The sequence below is a fragment of the Actinia tenebrosa genome, unplaced genomic scaffold (genome assembly GCF_029948245.1).
Source record: "Actinia tenebrosa isolate PJP-AT-01 unplaced genomic scaffold, QUT_ActTen_1.0 PGA_scaffold7__59_contigs__length_16204524, whole genome shotgun sequence".
NCBI classification, from domain to species: Eukaryota; Metazoa; Cnidaria; class Anthozoa; order Actiniaria; family Actiniidae; genus Actinia; species Actinia tenebrosa.
In genome coordinates, this window is record NW_028292584.1 from 604,091 (window position 1) to 622,440 (window position 18,350).

General features: G+C 35.9%; 1 protein-coding gene across 1 annotated transcript; it reads left to right on the forward strand.

Annotated features, from left to right (window-relative positions):
- The first annotated feature begins 441 nt into the window (after window positions 1–441).
- On the forward strand, window positions 442–16,737 carry LOC116289329 (uncharacterized). Its single transcript, XM_031696222.2, has 6 exons — window positions 442–819; window positions 8,848–9,170; window positions 11,883–11,984; window positions 12,407–12,718; window positions 13,739–13,817; window positions 14,609–16,737. Exons 1-6 carry the CDS (start codon window positions 695–697, stop codon window positions 14,703–14,705), a joined length of 1,038 nt encoding a protein of 345 aa, XP_031552082.1. The 5' UTR covers window positions 442–694; the 3' UTR covers window positions 14,706–16,737.
- The last annotated feature ends 1,613 nt before the right edge of the window (window positions 16,738–18,350 follow it).

Below are 18,350 nucleotides of genomic sequence, written 5' to 3' on the forward strand. Positions count from 1 at the left end.
GCTGAACATAAACAGAGGATAATTTAGAGCTCCTGTCAGCTTACGATTTGTTGTGTTTCCTTCAAAGACAAATTTGTCGTACATGTAAGCGAATGATAAGTTATCAGTTTTAGATAACACCTCTTACTCCCTGATTTCTGTCAAAAGAAAATTGATAAACCAAAATCGACCGCGTCTGTCGTGCAAAATGTGTTAAAAATTTACAAAAGACGCGTTCCTGCAGTAAAGTAATGAATAAGCTAACAAACACCTCTTTGAATAAAACCTTTTATAGAATTTGAAAGGCGCCAATTAAGACCCCTAACGTGAAAGACAGTGGGTGGGCGACGGGTTTTCCCGCCTCAGGGGACCTCCATCGCCTTAAGTTAAGAGCTCCATTCTGATTGGCTTATTGGTTTGATTGATGTCCAATCAAAAGTATCGTTATAAGTGTTCATTGACGCATATGGTTTACACTTAGTGTTATCGTGCGGTGAACCTCGTCAAAATTAAGTCCAAACAAGACCGGAAAATTCATCGAAAACCTCTGAAAGGATCAAAGGGAAGTAGCTCTACCACAAGACGAGACTAAGACGCCGTATTCACGACTTTAGCGTTTAAATTCATTCACTGTCAAATGAAATAGCTGTCGCTGAAGGCCCGTCCAAGTGTGAACGTCGTCTCTTGTTTGTACGTAGGGAAAAAAGTTTACAACATGAAACTTCTATGCTTCAATTTTAAGCTTCTTTATTTCTCTGTACTGTTGTTTGTTATCGAGTTTACCTTGAGAGGACTTGGACATATCTACATGCCGTTACACTGGTCTCCTTTGAATCCAAAGTAAGTAAGAATTTCTGTTCCTAAATAGAAGCAAGTTACTGTCAAATCAATCAATTCGTATACAATTACGTTGTTCTGTTCTTGTGGTTTTCACCCTGACCGTATGTGACCCAACAGAATTGTCCTCAAATGTGATGAAGGAGGCTTTCAAATAAGCCTTAACCCTGAGCTACAGCACAAAGAATTTCTCTACCAATTCCGTTATTTCGTTTTTGTATTTTTCACTTGTTTACAACACCACGTTGCTACACAAGAAGGAATCTTCAAACTTCCAACGTCTTTAACTCTTTCTGGGATTATTTAATTCCAAAAATCTCCTGCTTCCCATGGCTGTTGTCTTTTATGCTGTCGTTAATGAGTTACAAGTACTTGAAGCTTTAAATTTGACTTTTTTAGAGCGTTGATGAGTAAAACCATCTTCTAGACCCAACGCGTCTAAAAATAGTAAACGAGGGCGGAACGAAAAACAGTTCAATTTTATTTTAAAATATTTAGAAATCACCAAAACAAAATATCTTTATCGAGAATTATATCTAACAGAGGTATTTAGATCTCGAAAAAATTACAGTTCCTCTAAACCAATGTTTTTTAGATTATATCATTTTATTCTTGAAGTATATTTGTATACTTCCAATTGGGATATTAATTATTTATTGTCTTTGGGTGATGTGCTTGGAAGAACTGAAAACTGCGTGAGATCTGTGGTTCTTTGCAGGGATTCAATGTCCCTTGGCTCGGGTTTTGTATTGTATTTACTCCTTTTCAAATTTCCTGGCTTTATATTTAAAGTTTTCGTCTTTGACACCATACTATGAATATTTCGTCACGAATTCCTTAGCACTAGCTATATTGGGTTTATTTAATAGTTCCACGTCCAGGATTCCTAAACACTAGATAAGTTTACAGTTTGTGTATTTATTTTCATGTAAGCAGAACTCGTTTATAGTTGACCTTGGATCTTTTGTTGTGAAATCCTGTTGCGTCACGAAATATCATTCAAACTTTTGAATTCCATAACACTACTGTTCGGAAACAGATTGTGACCGATTCGTCGCTAAAAAAATCGCAAAACCAAACGACAGCTTGTCGTGCGCGGCTTGCGGTTGGTCAAAATACAGAATTTAAATGAAGCCAATGTTGACCAGTTTACTACATTTGATAATCCTTCGCTTTTGTTTAAGGGTTTGATTTTCTGTCATCAAAGGATCTATAATGTTGATTTTGTATTCAAAGTTCATCTCCGTAGCTCGCAATGGTCACAACAAACTGTTTTCTGTTCGACTGCCCCTGAGGGAATCAAACAATACTTAGAATAGACATGGGATTCCGATTTTGCTATTAAACAGAATCGTAGACTTTCTGGTGTTCCCTATTGTTAGATGAGGACGTGATAGCCGTCAATAGACGATTAGCGCCCTTTTGTATTTGATCATTTCAGCTCATAGAAAGTCTACATCGTTTTTAATTAACTTTTAAATGATGGCGGCGTGGCTTACTCGTGCAATTTGAAATAACACATTCAATATGTGTACTAAAATGCAAGTGTTTTGATACAACGTTCTGGAAAAAACGTCGATCTAATGTTTGCGTAGTTTTTCTTAAATCACTGGTTTTTGATTACAGCAGGAAATCTCAAACACCTTCCTAGAGAATATGATTCTGTTTTTCTGTAAATGATGGTTTACATTACAACTGTAAGAATTTCAGAGATCAAGCAAGCATCTGCAAACGACGCAATTACTAAGGGCGAATTATTTAATCGATTGGGAGTTAAGTTAAAAATTGATACTGGCAAATATCGAAGATTAAAGTCTAAAAAATCCGAGCCTAATCTTTCAAGTCAAGTTAATAGAGTTCATGATCCAGAAAAATTAATACGTTTACCGCAATTAGGGTTTTAAGATTCAAAAGAAGAAAGTTTCCAGTAAAAGAGCTGTTTTCAGTCATACTTCCATGCTAATGTGCCACCAATTTACTCCCACTTAATGGAGCCTCGAAGTCTGAAAGATATGAAGCTCATTCAAATCAATCATAACCCATTTTGATGCACGGATCTCTTTCATCATAAGTTGTAATTAAATCCACTAATCATTAATGCAGCCATTATGTATTATCAGTTGTAGCCACAAACTGCGGTCACAATTAAAGATGTATACGTCTGTTGCTGATTGCATTTGCAACCTTCAAGTTATGTATATACCTAAGAACCGAATACTGCCATAACTTATCTCCTTTTTTGTTCATTATCAGTTTTGACAGGTACTACCTCTGATAACATCTTAACCCAAGATTAAGATTTATACTTATTGCACAACATTTACTCTGCAATTCTTTTACCAGACATTCCTGAAGCAGATTTTTCGTCAAAGAAATCAGAAATCAATATCTTTATAACTTTAAAAGTTCTCTCTAATTGAATATTATATTCATATGTAGATTATAGTGCTTTGAACTTTACTTTTTGCCACCGATCATGTATTGTTCTTAATGCTCTAAGTAAATGGTGGTTGTAGGAATGTCTTTCTGTTGAACTTTCTTTTGACAGCTGGATCATCAAATATTGAATTAAATTTAAGTTAATACATCATGGATGATTTTCTTATTGACAAATGTGAAAATTTTGTCAAATGAAGAATGGTTTCTTGGATCTCATAGGAGTGAGAAGTCAGAGTTTGTAATTCCTTTTCGAAACCACTGGCTAAAAAAAAATTGGCTTGTGGGTTTGAAAGTTTTGAGCATTATTCAAATATATCATTGTCAGAATTCAAATTTCTTTTGTAAAAGAAAAAAAGTGATAGACAACAACAAAAAAAGTTTGAAACTCCTTTTCGAAATCACTGACTAAAAGATCAGCTTGTGGGTTTGAAAGTTCCAAGCAAAAATGTTTCATTTTCAGAATTTTTATTTCTTTTGTAAAAAAAAAAACCAAATGACCGACATGACAAGCACAAAAAAAAAGACAAATTGATGTTGGAAAATCAAGGACCATTTTACTTTTTTCTTCCTGACCAGCCAGCCCACAGAGGGTCAGAAAAAAACCTCTGCTTGTTACAAACTGACGGACAGACAAAGTAAACCAGGCACTTAATTTAATGCTTAATTAGGAAGAGCAGGAAATAAGCTAGATCGCCATCCTGATCTTTTATCTTAGGATTACCTGCCCCAAAGAGCAAAATCAGATAAATCAAAAATTAAAAAATTAACTTATATTTCAACTCTCAACCTTAAAATTTAAGAAATTTGTTAATCTTTTGAACTGTATTTTATCCATGTTCTCAGATTCTTATTAATCTTTATCAATTTATTGCATTAATGAACTCTTCTAGTGTGTATCAAACACGTGTTGGATCAATTAATGCTTTATCAAGGGTATTAATTAATTTATAAAAAAGGTTAAAAGTTGGTAAGGATAAGAATGATATTTGAAGCATTCCCTGTAACATGTTGGAAGTGTTAATAGCTCCAAATTCTTCGAGGACTGAAGTGATTTAGGCAATGGCAATTCTGCACAGTGCATAACACTGAGTTATTTCCTTTCTTGATTCGTTCTCTTTTTTACTTTTAAATTTTAACATATCCATGACTGTTTGTTATCATATAGAACCAGCTATCTTGATCTTCACCTAAGCTGTTGATACATGCTGTAACATAGTTTTCTTGGCACTTCAGTGGTAAATTCCGACTTGATCTGTGAGTGAGCCATGCCCTGATTCGATCAGCCCAGAGGTTTTTTCATGGCATTGATATAAAATTTGAAGCTGTTTGTATTCGTTTCTGTGAAAGAATTCAGCATCTGTCACTTATTTACACATTATGCAATTTTTAAAACGTAAAGCTCAAACTTTTGAACTGCTTCCTCATATTTTGTTGTTACACACAACAAAAGACTTTATTATCAATGTTGTTACAAGAAATTATATATGTCACAATTTGCTTTGCCAGCATGGGAAAATTTCACTGTAGTTTTATACTTTATTTTGATTGATGAAAAGCTTAGCACCTGACCTTTGAGTCAACTGGGCGGCAATATAATGAAACAAGGAGTAATTTCTACTTCTAAACATGGCTTAATATTGGAATAAACCAGTAAAGAAGATAAACACTAATCTTAATCCATGGATCTTCTTGGCCTTTCCTATGTATCCTGGTTAAAAATACTCGAAAAACTTGTGTTATCACATTCCTTGACGTTATCAGACTTTAGCTTGGGTGACCTTGTCACTCACTCTCTTCTCATTAAACCTTGGACGGCATCCTAAATCTAGTCATTACAGCATACGTTAAAGGAAATGTAAAGACATCACATGTGTGATATGCTCTAGCAGAGTATTTCTATCTGGCACGCACACTTAGCAGTTTTATGTTATAAGGACAAGGATCCTTATATTCAATCAGGGATGATAAAATATGGGGTATCCATATAGTAAGGTAGTTTAGAGGAAGAAAATGATTTGTTGAACATTAAACCCTTGAAAGTTACCAATTTAGATTTCCTAAGGCATCTGCTTTAATTAGGATTAAGTTTTGTAGAAAGTGTATGTGTTCTCCGTAGAGATTTTTTTTTGGGGAGTGTTCGTTTTTTTGGCTCACGTACAGGTCTTCTTCGTACATCAAAGAATGGGTGATAAACATTTTAATGACTTAGTTGGCATAAAATTAAATATGTATGCCAGTGTTTATCATTGATGGAGACTCTCTATTGTCTGTAAGTGCTTGAAGACATGATTAATCCATCCTGCCAACATTAATGCGTTTTGGCCCACTTTGTGCGTACTGTACTTGAAATAAGGCCATAGAAAACTGTATTGTGCATAACACCTCTAGAGTATAAGTACTAAGAATAAGTGTCACTACAGGATGGGTGGACTTGTTAAACTTGTGCTAACATATATTATTTATTATCCATATTATTTGAAGATCATTAATCGTATTTGGCTAATTTCATTTGTACTTGACTCAAGTCAAGAAAACACCCTTCTTCACCCTTTATGTAGTTTTTGCGATGCCTGAAAACTAACCCTGTATTTAGACAGTGAAAAATAGCCAAACTGCAAATTCTAAGTTTTTCATTGCAATGTTTGTGTGTACTGTACATGATATATATGATCAGAGCCTCATGGCTATGTGGAATTACAAAGTAATGCATCAATTGGTGTAAACAATAGGTAAAGGTTTTCTAATCATAGTATTAAACTATATTAAACATGGCTAAACATATAATTTTCATTGTAAGTATAAGACCACAAGGAATTATGAAATAAATCAAAATAATCCTCCTTTTGTCTAGAGTAAGACACACAGGAACTGGATGGAGCCAAAATGCTCTACCTGACTAAGATCTGATTTCCTGTGTTACTTTTTTATCAAAATATCTCAGACCCTCATACTTTAAACCTCCGTTGTTCAGATTCCTTATTAAGTTTTTAGAATTTGTTGTGTAGAAAGATTTGTATCAGATAAAGCTCTTGGGACAGCCAATAAGTCTAGGTTATGTATGGAACAATTAGACCAAATACTTGGTTTTATCCTTTTGAAATGATATATATTAAGAGACTGGTCGAGATGTCTGGGAAGATAAAGACAAACCTGTTGATTTGTGTAGTTTATTATTAGATATTCTCTTTAGTTATTCGTTATTTTTAATTACTGTAAATATTAATTAAATATTACATATATGATTATTAGTGGTGCAAAACATTTTTTGTAGTGGAGGGGAAAGATAAATTTCTGTAGGTTGGTATAAAGTGGGGGTGATAATAAGTGGTGGTCTTTTCAGCTTAGACTTAACAGAGCCTAAACCTAAACTCATAAATCATGAACTCTAACATAGTTTAGATCATTCAGCTAGAGTGACAGTGTGGTATAGCTTTCGTGATGTTAGACTGAAAAACTGTGGTATTCCCTGCTAGCAGAATCTCCTTCATTGGCAATTCTCTGCTAGCAGGGAAGCTGTGGTTAAAACCACAACGTTTTTAGTCTAAACAAATTTGAATCCAAGAAGCAAAATGAAAATATAACAAAGTTCAAAAACCCTCTAAAAATAAACATAGGAAAATATTCTTCAAGAAAGCAAAAATAAAACTGTTCCCATCAGTATTGTGTTTCAATTTCTACTAGGCTACAAACACTTCAGATATTGATGTAACATTCACAGTGCTTGTTACTGATCTATATCATAAGTGTTTGCAGCTCAGTGGAAAAGATAAAGTCTGATTGGCTGTATACTGGGTTCATATCAGAAGACGTAGATGCTTTTTCAGAATAATCAACAATGTTTATAAACACCCATAGATAGCTGCTTCTATCTGTACTGTAATGTTATAGTGGCTTTCTATATTCTGTGAACTCAGTAGTTGTGTGCTGCTCACTGAAATGTGCTTTTTTGCTGTTGTCAATCAAAAATAATCAGTCGATACCTTTTATGTTTTTGACTGACAGCAGTGAAAAATTCATTTCACAACAAGCGGTTGAAAAATGTCTGAGTTTGCAGAAAATGGAAAACCGCAGTAAAAATGTGAATGTGGTAAAATAATAATTTTATGTTACTTGATTAGATATGTATATAAAAGCTTTCGTGATTATATATGAATTAATTCCTTGGTATTGTTATATAAATTAATTCCTATTTAAAATCAATCAGTTGCTGCCGCTATTGATTCAATTTGAAAAGAATTCGTTCATCCTTTACGAATGCACACACATACAGGTGAACACGGTGAAAAAAGAGGCGCCATGCTGTCCTATTAAATAGATAATAATCTAAAGTTGCTATCATACCGAAACAATGTGGATATACAAAAGGTTTCTATGCCTTATGCTCGTATTAATGATTTTAGGTTAATATGAACATGTAAAATGTTAAACGGATCCATGTTGGTGCCAAGTGTCCTGCTTGTTATGTAAATAACTATAAGATGGAAATATAAACATAGACAAGTGTCGTCAGAAACTTTATTTCAAAACACTCAAACTATTTATATCATGCCTCTGACTTGCTCCTGGGAATCTAATGAAATATTAATTAATTCAAAATTGAAAATGCATTTCTGTTTGTCGTCTTTTTGATTTTTTTCCTTAGTTTTTTTCCTCTGGCTTTCCAATTATTTGTTATTTTGCAATATACAACATTAAAGCTTGTAAACATTGTTCCTGCAGTCTTTCCAAAATAATTGAATGTAAATATCTGTTATAAATCTTATGTTCTGATTGGCTGGGAGCTTTGCTTTATAAGAGCACATAGCACGCACTTTTTACTTTTTCATTTGTATCCAAAATAACAGTTATCGTAATTTAAATTAAAAAAACTTGCTTGCTGTGCTGTGTGTAGTTATGAAGCACTTGGGGATTAGAAGAACACTCAAGAAGTGTCGAGAAGCATTCTACCACGCATTGTGCTTCACTTCTCTTGTGTTCTGGCAACCCCTGCATGCTTTATAACTGCACAGCACACATGCATGTTTTCTATTTTTATAAATTAGATGAGTCTGTATGGGATACCTGAAATCTCTAAACCAGTCAGCACTTGTAAGGACCGAGCAAAGGGTTGTTTCTGGTATGAAATGGGGCAGTGGAAACAATCCAATAATTGGACCATAAAATAAAAATGACCCAAAACATTGATATAATTTCCAATTTTCATTTGGCCACCACCTTCCTTAAACAATTATTGTTTAAGGGAGGTGGTGGCCAAATGAAAATTGGAAATTATATCAATGTTTTGGGTCATTTTTATGAAACATTGAGAAATAATTCAAATTGGGCATTCATGTCCGGCTGCAATACCGACTTGATAATAAAGTTCATGTATGTAATTTATGAATATTAAATTTATAAAAAATAAAATAAAAAAGGCATAGTTGGATGTTTGGTGAAGCCTCTCTCATTTTAGTAACTATATTTGCTGTTATATAAAATAATTATGCAGTTTCACAGGAGCTTTGGCTACCTGGACCCCAACCTGGCTAAAATAAAATTTGATTTATTGATTTATTTATTTATTATAATAAACTGTTTTCCTTTTTGCTTCAGGTTTCAGCCGTCCTCCAACTCTAGTTATTACAGGATGAACGTTCTTCCAATGTCAAAACTCAACATAATTTGTCCCAATAATGTCTTAAACCCTATAAAACTACAGCAGAGTCCAGCAAAGGATCAACTCTACGAGAACTTTTGGATCGTCGACAAGCAGAGCTTTGACTCTTGTGAAGTGAATACATCAATACCAACAAATCGTCTGCTGTATGAGTGCAATGAACCTTTAAAACTCAAATATTATCTCCTCGTGTTCCTGGATGTTAGTCCGTCCGTGCATTCACTGGAGTTTGATAGAGGGAAGGATTATTATTTTATTTGTAAGTACATTAACTTCTACCCTGAATGTCATCATCATTCTTTTTTTTTAACATTTGGCCCATTTATGGCCACTTCTGTCTGGCTATAGTCGGGAATCTTGTGTCCAGCAGTCTCATAAAGTCCAGTATCTTCATCTTTATTTTTCTAGCCTGTTGGGTGTTATTCCAATTGTTGGTTTTCACAGCTGCCATGTTGGATGAATTTAACAAAATATTTCTCATTAGTCTCGAGACTAATGAGAAATATTCCTTTTGTTACATCCTCCAACATGGCTACAGTATTTCACTCCCTTGGGAATGACTGCAAACCAGAAATAGTGTCAGAAAAAGGGTAGGGCTGGGGTATAGCCCTCCCCCACTTTTGCTAATGTCAATTGAATTTGAAGTCTGTGTGCCCTTTCTGCCTTATGTACACTAGTCACTAGTCAAGTATGCCATGTATCTCTAAATCTCAAGAGTTCTCCCATTTTTTAGGGCGCACAATCCTCCCTATAGTAAATTTTTTTCGCTAATCAAGAGCCCTTGTTTGCACATATCTGTGTGCCTGTCTGTGTGCTACTGCACAGATATTTGTGAATACAGTCAGCACACTTAAAAGACAAGTGTTGCAGACTTAACATAAAACTCTGTTTTGTATGACTTCATTTTATTCAACCCTTGCTTCATTCTTCCTTCCTTCCTTCCTTCCTTCATCATGATATGGGGAATCATTATTGAGCGTCCCTAGGCCAGAGGTTAATGTTTAATGATACTACAAGCTCCACACTCACTACCACTGCATTTGATATTTGAAATACACATTTCTCAACTCACACACTGTTTTTTTTTGGGAGGGAAACTGCGCAGGGAGGAAAATGAAATGTCAATATAACTGACAAGAATTGTCCTGCCTCTTCAAAACAAATCCCATATAATACAAAGAAATATCTGTTTACAAAATGGTTATTTTTCTATAAAAATGTACTCGAAAGTTCTAGGTGGGTTTGTATTTCACACAGTACATCCCAATTATGCCACTTTTCTTACGTTTCTATGTGAATATAGGTACATGCTTCACTTGTTAACCTTGCATGATATTTGAAAATCACCATAACAATACCTCACAGCATGGCTGCTAGTGGCCATCACGCTAGGTTTACAAATAAACAAATTGGCCAGCCAATTTCAGAAGCTTGTGATGTACATTATATATAAATTATTGAGAGAGCAATGAATGAAGTACAGTATTTATAACAAGCCATCAATGCCTTATGCTGTATACTGTTTATATGAAAAGCAGTAAATGTTATACCCCATTCACACCTAAACAGTGTTTAGTTAAACTATGTTTTCATTAGGAAAAAAATTGAGAAACTAGAAACCTACAAAATAATGAAACTTTCTAAAATATTATGAGAGCAAGGCAAAGGATAGTTTACATGCACTATTTCACCAAATATTGTGCAGTGTTCATAGATAGTTTTACAAACCTGTTTAGTTAAACCACTTTAAAACATCTTTAAGCCTTGGTGTGAATGGGGTATTAGAGTGTTTAGATAATGACTACATGGTTGACTTATGATCAAAACACTTCAGTACCCACTGAGTTGTAACTTTTGTTTAGAGCAGGTGTATCAGTGGATGTCTACTCTAGCGTACACGATATACAGTTATGGCCACCATTGACTTTCGAAAATAAAAACAAAAAAAGAAAGCACTACCTTCAGAAAGTGCAAAAAGAAATTTATGTTCTGTAAATTTTCATTGCTATTAAAGAATTACAATGAAGAATTTATTAGGAATCAATATTACAGAGATATTCAGAGCATGGATGTGTATTCTAGTGTACACGATATACAGTTATGGCCACCATTGACTTTCAAAAATAAAAACAAAGAAGCCTACCATCAGAAAGTGCAAAGAGAAATATGTATTCCTAGAAACTTTCATTGATATTAATGAATTAAAATGAAGAATTTATTAGGAATCAATATTACAGAGATATATTCAGAGCATATATTATTTACTATCAGATTTGTTTCATGTCAAGTGTTGTACTGTGATGCCTTGGTTGCTGCATCCCGCCCATGTGCATGCAACAAGCTTGGGGCTAGAGTCTTTGCTTGGTCACTTTCACATAACAAAAGCAGAATTTTCTTGAAGTTCTAGCTAAACTATTAGATAACCTCAACTCTTACTGTCAGATGGAATGTTCAATCTTGAGTTTTCTTTTCTTGTCTTTGTGTTCGTTCGATATTTTATGGAAACAAAATAAAATGGAGGTTTTTTCAATCCATTTTATTTCTTAGATATTATCCTTCAATAGAATAATGTTCTAGAATACCATAATTACTTACTTCAATGCATCAACTATGAGAAGGAACTTACGTCATCTATTGAAGCAGTGACCGTGATTGCACGTAAAGCCATTTCGAGGTTAAGAAAAAACTGGGTGAAGTTAGCATTACTGTGCATTGTGGACTGTTTAAGGGGACAAAATAGATGCCATCTTGGAAATATGCCCCTTAAAACAGTCCCACAATACACTGCGATGCTAACTCGAGCCAGTTTCTTACTCAACCTCGGAATGGCTAATACATAATTTTTCTCATAGTCATATTAAAAAAGTTCTATTTCATGTTGTTAACATATTGTCCCTCCCCTCGTACTCCCTTCCCTCTCCGTTACGCAGTAAGTGGTTACTGATGCTTAACCCATTCTTGTTGTCTTCAGCAACTTCTGATGGAACCAAGAGTACATTGAAAAGTACTAAACATGGACATTGCAAAACAGATCGGATGAAGATGGTACTTCATGTCTGTCTGAATGAACAAGGTAAGGTTGTCATTCTCTTCCTTAACTAGTTTATTTACCCTCTAAGGAGATCCTCTCAATTTACTTGGTGGAAGCTAAAATTGCCACGAACTGGCCGATGTGGCTGTGCACCGCCCTGTCCTGACCAACACTCGGGGTCTTAAAATACCTGCTTTAGAATGTGCTGTCTTTGCTCTAAAAATATCTACAAATGCAAACGTAAAATGGCGTTCGCGTCTCATTTAGAGACGTTAAAATAGACAGTGCTTAGTTGTGACTGTCATTCGTTACCCTCTCTAAATATAATTGATTGTTGATAATTATAAATTATTATTTTAGTGACCCTCACATCTGGATTTTTTTAGGGGGGCTTTGGGTAATTCAGTGTACATGTAGTACTGTGAACCATCCGTAAAAATGTTCTGATTTGATTTGTTTGGCAGACCCGTTATGTATAGAACAGCCGGTAACCACACCCAAACCTACCACATACCCTACCACGACAACTAAACCCACAACAACAACACAACCTCCAACAACAACACCAACAACAAGATCTACTACTACGAGTGAATCAACCATAGAAACAACAGAAAAGAAGCGAGCAACTGTAAATGACGCTCCGATGTCAGAAAATGATATTACGAAAAGGAATGACGATGATCTTGTACATAACACCGAGAAAAGAATGAATTATCCAACACCGCATATGGAGGCGGCGAAGAAAGAAAGGACTGCAGCTGAGATCGCTGAAGGTATGATATGGTATGGTTAACCGAAACGCATTGAAACAACGGTTGACGGTTTGGCGCGACTAAAGCCAGTTTTAAAGTAACCTATAGAGGCTTTGCACCATCACGTGATGGCAGCCATGACAGGAGACAGGAACAATGGAATCTGTTATCATCAGATTTACATGAGAAAGAATTAGGTCTCGCAGTGGGAAAAAATCTATTGTTGTGCCTCCTGTCATGGCTGCCATCACGTGATGGTGCAAAGCCATTATAGTTCTTAGAACGGCTTTGTGATCGGGAATTGAATTCTTTCTCATGTAAAATGATTGTATTGTTCCTGCCAAGTAACATGGCTGCCGTCACGTGTTGGTGCAAAACCTCTATTTCCGCTCGCTTTTGTTAATTAAGTCCAGCACAATTTCAGCCAGCAGAGGCGCGCAGTAGTCTCAGAACAACCCGCAATGCTACGCAGTCGAAAAGGGCGTTATTTTCACTGCTTGAGTCTTTCCTCCAAATTACCGGAGAAAATCGATCCGATCCGATAAGCCACAAGAATTACCGCATTTTGACCACTGTCTGAATGTTCTATTTATAATAAACAGCAACCAAGTGCATGTGTTCATCTGCTTTTAATACTCCAGTTTCAAATTCTCTGTTGCTCATAGTTAGCACCGTTTTGTATTTCGTACATTGTTGGGTGGTCTATATAGATGCTTTTATAACTGGTGTTTGACCTGTCTTCTAACTAGAACCAAAAAGATTGATCTGAAAATACCTTGAGAGACGAGGAATACTTCAATTATTTATAGACCGTTCATTACTGAAGAAATAGAAAAGGCGCACGCGTGCTGTGTGCAGTTATAAAGCGCGCAGGGGTTAGTACTTCCGGTTAAAGTCGCCGTCGTAGATTTTGAAAAGTTTTGTAGTATACCCTGTTCTACGGTGATACCAGAATGAGTTTTGGTATACTACTGGCAGTCTCTGTTTCTTGTCTTACTTACACTGATTTATCCTCATGTATTGATTTGTTGTTTTGTACAGATGCAACATGGTTTATATTAGTGGCTGTAATGGGTACACTACTTGCAGTCTCTGTTTCTTGTAATATTTATATGTTATGGTGAGTTTGGTTTGCAAGTATTAGACATTCCGAGGTTGAGGGAAAAAATTGGGTCGAGTTGGCACTGCTGTGCATTGTGGGGCTGTTTTAGGGGACGAAAAAGACGCCATCTTGGAAATGTATCCCCTAAAACAGCCCACAATGCACTGCAATGCCAACTCGACCCAGTATTTTTCTCAACCTCGGAATGGCTGATAGTAATAATAATAATAATAAAAATAAAATAGCGCATCCTGAGAGCCTCCATGCGCTTTACAGTAAGATAATTAAAAATAAAATTATATCTATTATATCTATAAATATATACTAATACTGAGAAATATATAAACACCAAGCGTACACACACAATACGCACGTGAAACGTGTGCATACATGCACACATACGCATGATATTACTCATTTAAGACTTTCACATACATACAACATTCCATGCATCTCGCTTATCACGTGGGTATTTTTACAGAGCGAGGAAAACCGGAATATATACCTGGTAGAACAATATGTTAGACTCTGACGAAACAAACAACCTCCTACCTGATAAAAGTCGAGGCACGGATGACTTAGATAATAATTTAATTTTAGGAGTACTAAAACGCGAAAAGTGACGAAAACTACAACAACAAAAAATCGATTCGCCTACGTCACAACCTTATGACCAATAGGGACGAAAAGCTAACCCGAGGGGAAGGGGAAGGGGAAGGGGGAGGGGGAGGGGGTAGTGCTCTAACAGACACACACACACACATACTCCACTCATGAAAGTAATTTTTTCTTTACTGTTTTGTTGCCAGTTGTCGGAAAGATCACCGAAGATCAGAAATAGCAGACAAGCGATCATCAGCAGCTCACACTCTTTTAAAAGAAAACTCCAAAGTAGATAGAGTATAGCACAGTATATGTTATTATAAAGGTTTATATATGGTATATAATTTTGTTACAAGTGTATTATTGAACGTCTCAACACATTTATATTATGTACATAAACTCCTCTCACGGTGAAAGAAAAACATTTCGCCAAGGATAGAATTACTAGGGTGCAAATCTTTTAAATAATTCTTAGTTTTTATGTCAAGATTGGAACTGACTGAAATGCCTGGCATATGGCTGATAAATGGCATCCATATTTTACGTATTTTCGTGGGATATTTAACGATAGATATAGGGGATCATTGAAGATATCCCGTTTTGGGTCTCGGCAATTATATTGGTTGTTCTGTAAAGAATTTATATACAAGGAACATGATGTCTGTAGTTTGGATTGAAGATGGCATCTTTGCCCGCTTGGGGCTCGTACAAATATGCTAAGATAATCGTCTCTCAAGCTATCCAGTTATTGGAACTCTTTCTACCCGTACTGGATGTGCTATAGAACTTCCATTGTCGGCAATGTAGATACGTGATGAGTGTCACTATAAACGTTGGCTAAGTCTATCTATTCACACTTGAGGACTCTACAGATATCCTGTTTCAATTCGAAAATATCACCCATCATGGAAGCTTGGAGCTATCTTTATTTGTGTAGGAGGACTTTCCAAGGCAGACATTGATGTCTCATCATTTGGATTGCACCCTTCGCATAAGGTCCTCGCAAGTATGCATTATATGTGTCTGAAGAATTCTTCTCTCCTTGTCATTCACCCATGCTTTAGAACTCTATCTAAAAGTATTGGATGAGCGTGGATACTGGATTACAAATGGATTTTGTCCATCATTCGCTTATGGTCCTCACAAGTATATATTATATGTGTCTGAAGAATTCGTCTACTTGTTGTCTTTTCATTTGCCCATGCTGCTTGGAACTTATTGTATGCAGCTGCTTGGAACTTATTGTATGCGGCGGGAGAATTTTCCAACACGGATATCGTCACTGTAGTCTGTTAGTGTATCAACAGCCTACTTTCAAGGCCTATCTCACTGATCTATTAACGATTTACAAGATACTTGAACTCTGTTATTAATAAATTGAGTCATAGTTAGTAGTCCCCCTCTACTAACTAGCATTTAGTATAGGTAGCAATCTAATTTTTCATTGATAGCATTTTAAACTATAAGACTTGAAAGGTTTTATATTCCTTGGATGCAGCACACTTATTTCAAAAAAGGTTGTTGGTCGGAGAACTGAAATCTGACACATGAAATGAATTGAACCTGTGAGCTGTGGATAAGGAATAAATGTTTAAAAAAATACAAAGGAAAGTGATAATTTTTTAAATATTTTTAATGGTAGTTTGCAACAGTTTTAAATATCTGAATATGCCACCACCTTTGAGCAATGACTGCGCTGGCGAATCATCTCAGATTTTAGACGTTTTTTGAAATAGGTGTGTACATAAAAGCCAAGGTATTACCAGTTCTAGGGGCAACTTGTTCTCGTGCTCTAAACGAAGTGGAACACCTTGTCCTAGCATCGGTGCAAGGGAGGTCAATATACCTTGTTACCTTTGGTGCAATGTTTTACCATTTCAAGACACGTCATTTTCGTGAAAATAAGATTTTTTGTTTGAGTTGTATCCATATTCATGTGTCTTCTCAAGGACAACCGTTAAACAAAAAAAATGATGCTTTAGGGAATGGCACGTGGTCTGAAATGGGAAAAACATTACGCCCAAGCTAAAGAGATCTGTAGACCCTATCTACTTGGGTGTGATTTTTTCCTATTTCACACCACGTTTTCTTGAGAATAAGTTCTATCCATTTCGATGTTTTTTCCAAAGCGTTATTGTGAAGCAAAGGAATTATAACCACGGGAAAGAAACGTGGTCTAAAATACAGCAACAGTGGTCTATTGTTTAGCAGCGCACAACTGACTCTGCTGATGATCCTGACTGTGATGTTTGCACTTGACTAGAAAGTAGAAAACCAGGTTCAAAAGATACAAATAGATTTTCATAATAGATAATTTTCTTCGAGTTCCAATTAACCGCTGTGTTTCTCGATTACGGACTCATTTACTCGGGGTTAGCCTCGAACCAATGTCTAATTATTTAACAATTATTCGCCGAAGCCGAAGTGAATATCGAGAAATATTTACTGAGACGCGAGTCTTCGAGAGGCGAGGTAAATATTCTCCGATATTCACTGAGAATGAGGCAAATAATTGTTTTAGTATGAATACACGGGTGATTCTTTCAAAAAAGAAAAGAAAGAAAGAAAAAAGATAAAAGCAGGTAACAGCAACAAAGCGGCTAGCAGCCATTTTGGATTATCGCTGGAGGTGATTATCGTGTGTTAGTGTGAGTTTCTCGACCAATCAGCGCGCGAGATTTTCAATAATCACCTGGATATTTTTACTAATGACAGTTAACAGTTAGGTAAAGAATGCACTCATGTTTATGGCACACTTGCAAGGAATGCCCCTCCAATAACTTCTTCAAAATCCACCCATAAATCCTCGCCCCTTATTGGAAAGTAAGTCTGTTAGCGGATGAGGAAGGTGTTCCTATCCCTCTTGTGGCCATTTTTCTATAGATTATAAAATTGATGTCTTGGTCACTAAACCACAAAGTATATAGAGCGTTTTCACATGACGTCACAGCGGCCATTTAGGGGTACCAAAACGATACATTTTCTATCCGGGAACACAGGTAGCCCAAGCTTGGTTTCTGTGGTGTCATGTTATAAGAAAATGTATGGGGATTCATCAAACATTTCAATAAAATCATTGAAACGTGAAATAAAGCCTCGAAATTTTACCCGATCATTGAGAAATAGCACTTCTTTCTAGCCCGTTTTAAACGGGCTAAATTCAAAAAATAACCACGCAGAGCGAAAGAAGTGCTATTTCTCAATGACCGGGTAAAATTTCGAGGCTTTATTTCACGTTTCCATGATTTTATTGAAATTTTTTGATGAATCCCCATACTTTTTCTTATAACATGACACCACAGAAACCAAGCTTGGGCTACCTGTGCCGGGAATTGAACTCTATTTTTATAAAAATACTGTGCAGAAAGTTTCTATTGTTTATGGCTGCCTTCTCACGTGAGTGAAAACGCTCTATAGCAAAAAGTATAGACGGTATATCGAACTGATGCAAAATAGTGTAGTCAGAAATTACTACCATTACCTACTCTTTACAATGAATAGTAAGAAGAAAATAAACCAATTACGACTGATTGTGATAATAATTACTAATTTCATAAATACGAAGACATGGCTTCCGCCAATCAAAATCATTAAAACCGACAGCGTGACACATCTGATTTCCGCAGGCCAGGAACCTCGTCTAAATTTAAAGGCCCTAAGTGAAAGTTTATTTTTAAAATATGCAGGGAGGATGGGGATGAAGGTATGTAGTGGGTAACGAAATTTTTTGAGTCGTGAAAGGGGGGTTCTCAATTTGAATTTGAAAAATTTCATGGGTTACTTGGGGGGCTTCGAAAATTAAGTTTAGCGGCTTAAGGGGAGTCCTTAAGGTTTTTAAGGAGAAGTCTTCATCCCCCCTGCCTTTCCCCCTCGGCATATTAAATGAACTTTCCCTAAAACCACGGACTTCCATACCAGGATCTGGACCCCGGCTGCATACCCTAAACA

What these genes read in the sequence shown, in the direction of transcription:
- LOC116289329 (XM_031696222.2), top strand. Translation starts at nt 695, where the DNA reads ATGAAACTTCTATGCTTCAATTTTAAGCTTCTTTATTTCTCTGTACTG. An exon ending in GAAGGATTATTATTTTATTT is followed by an intron (nt 9,171 to 11,882) that starts GTAAGTACATTA and finishes TGTTGTCTTCAG; the next exon opens with CAACTTCTGATGGAACCAAG. An exon ending in TGTCTGTCTGAATGAACAAG is followed by an intron (nt 11,985 to 12,406) that starts GTAAGGTTGTCA and finishes TTTGTTTGGCAG; the next exon opens with ACCCGTTATGTATAGAACAG.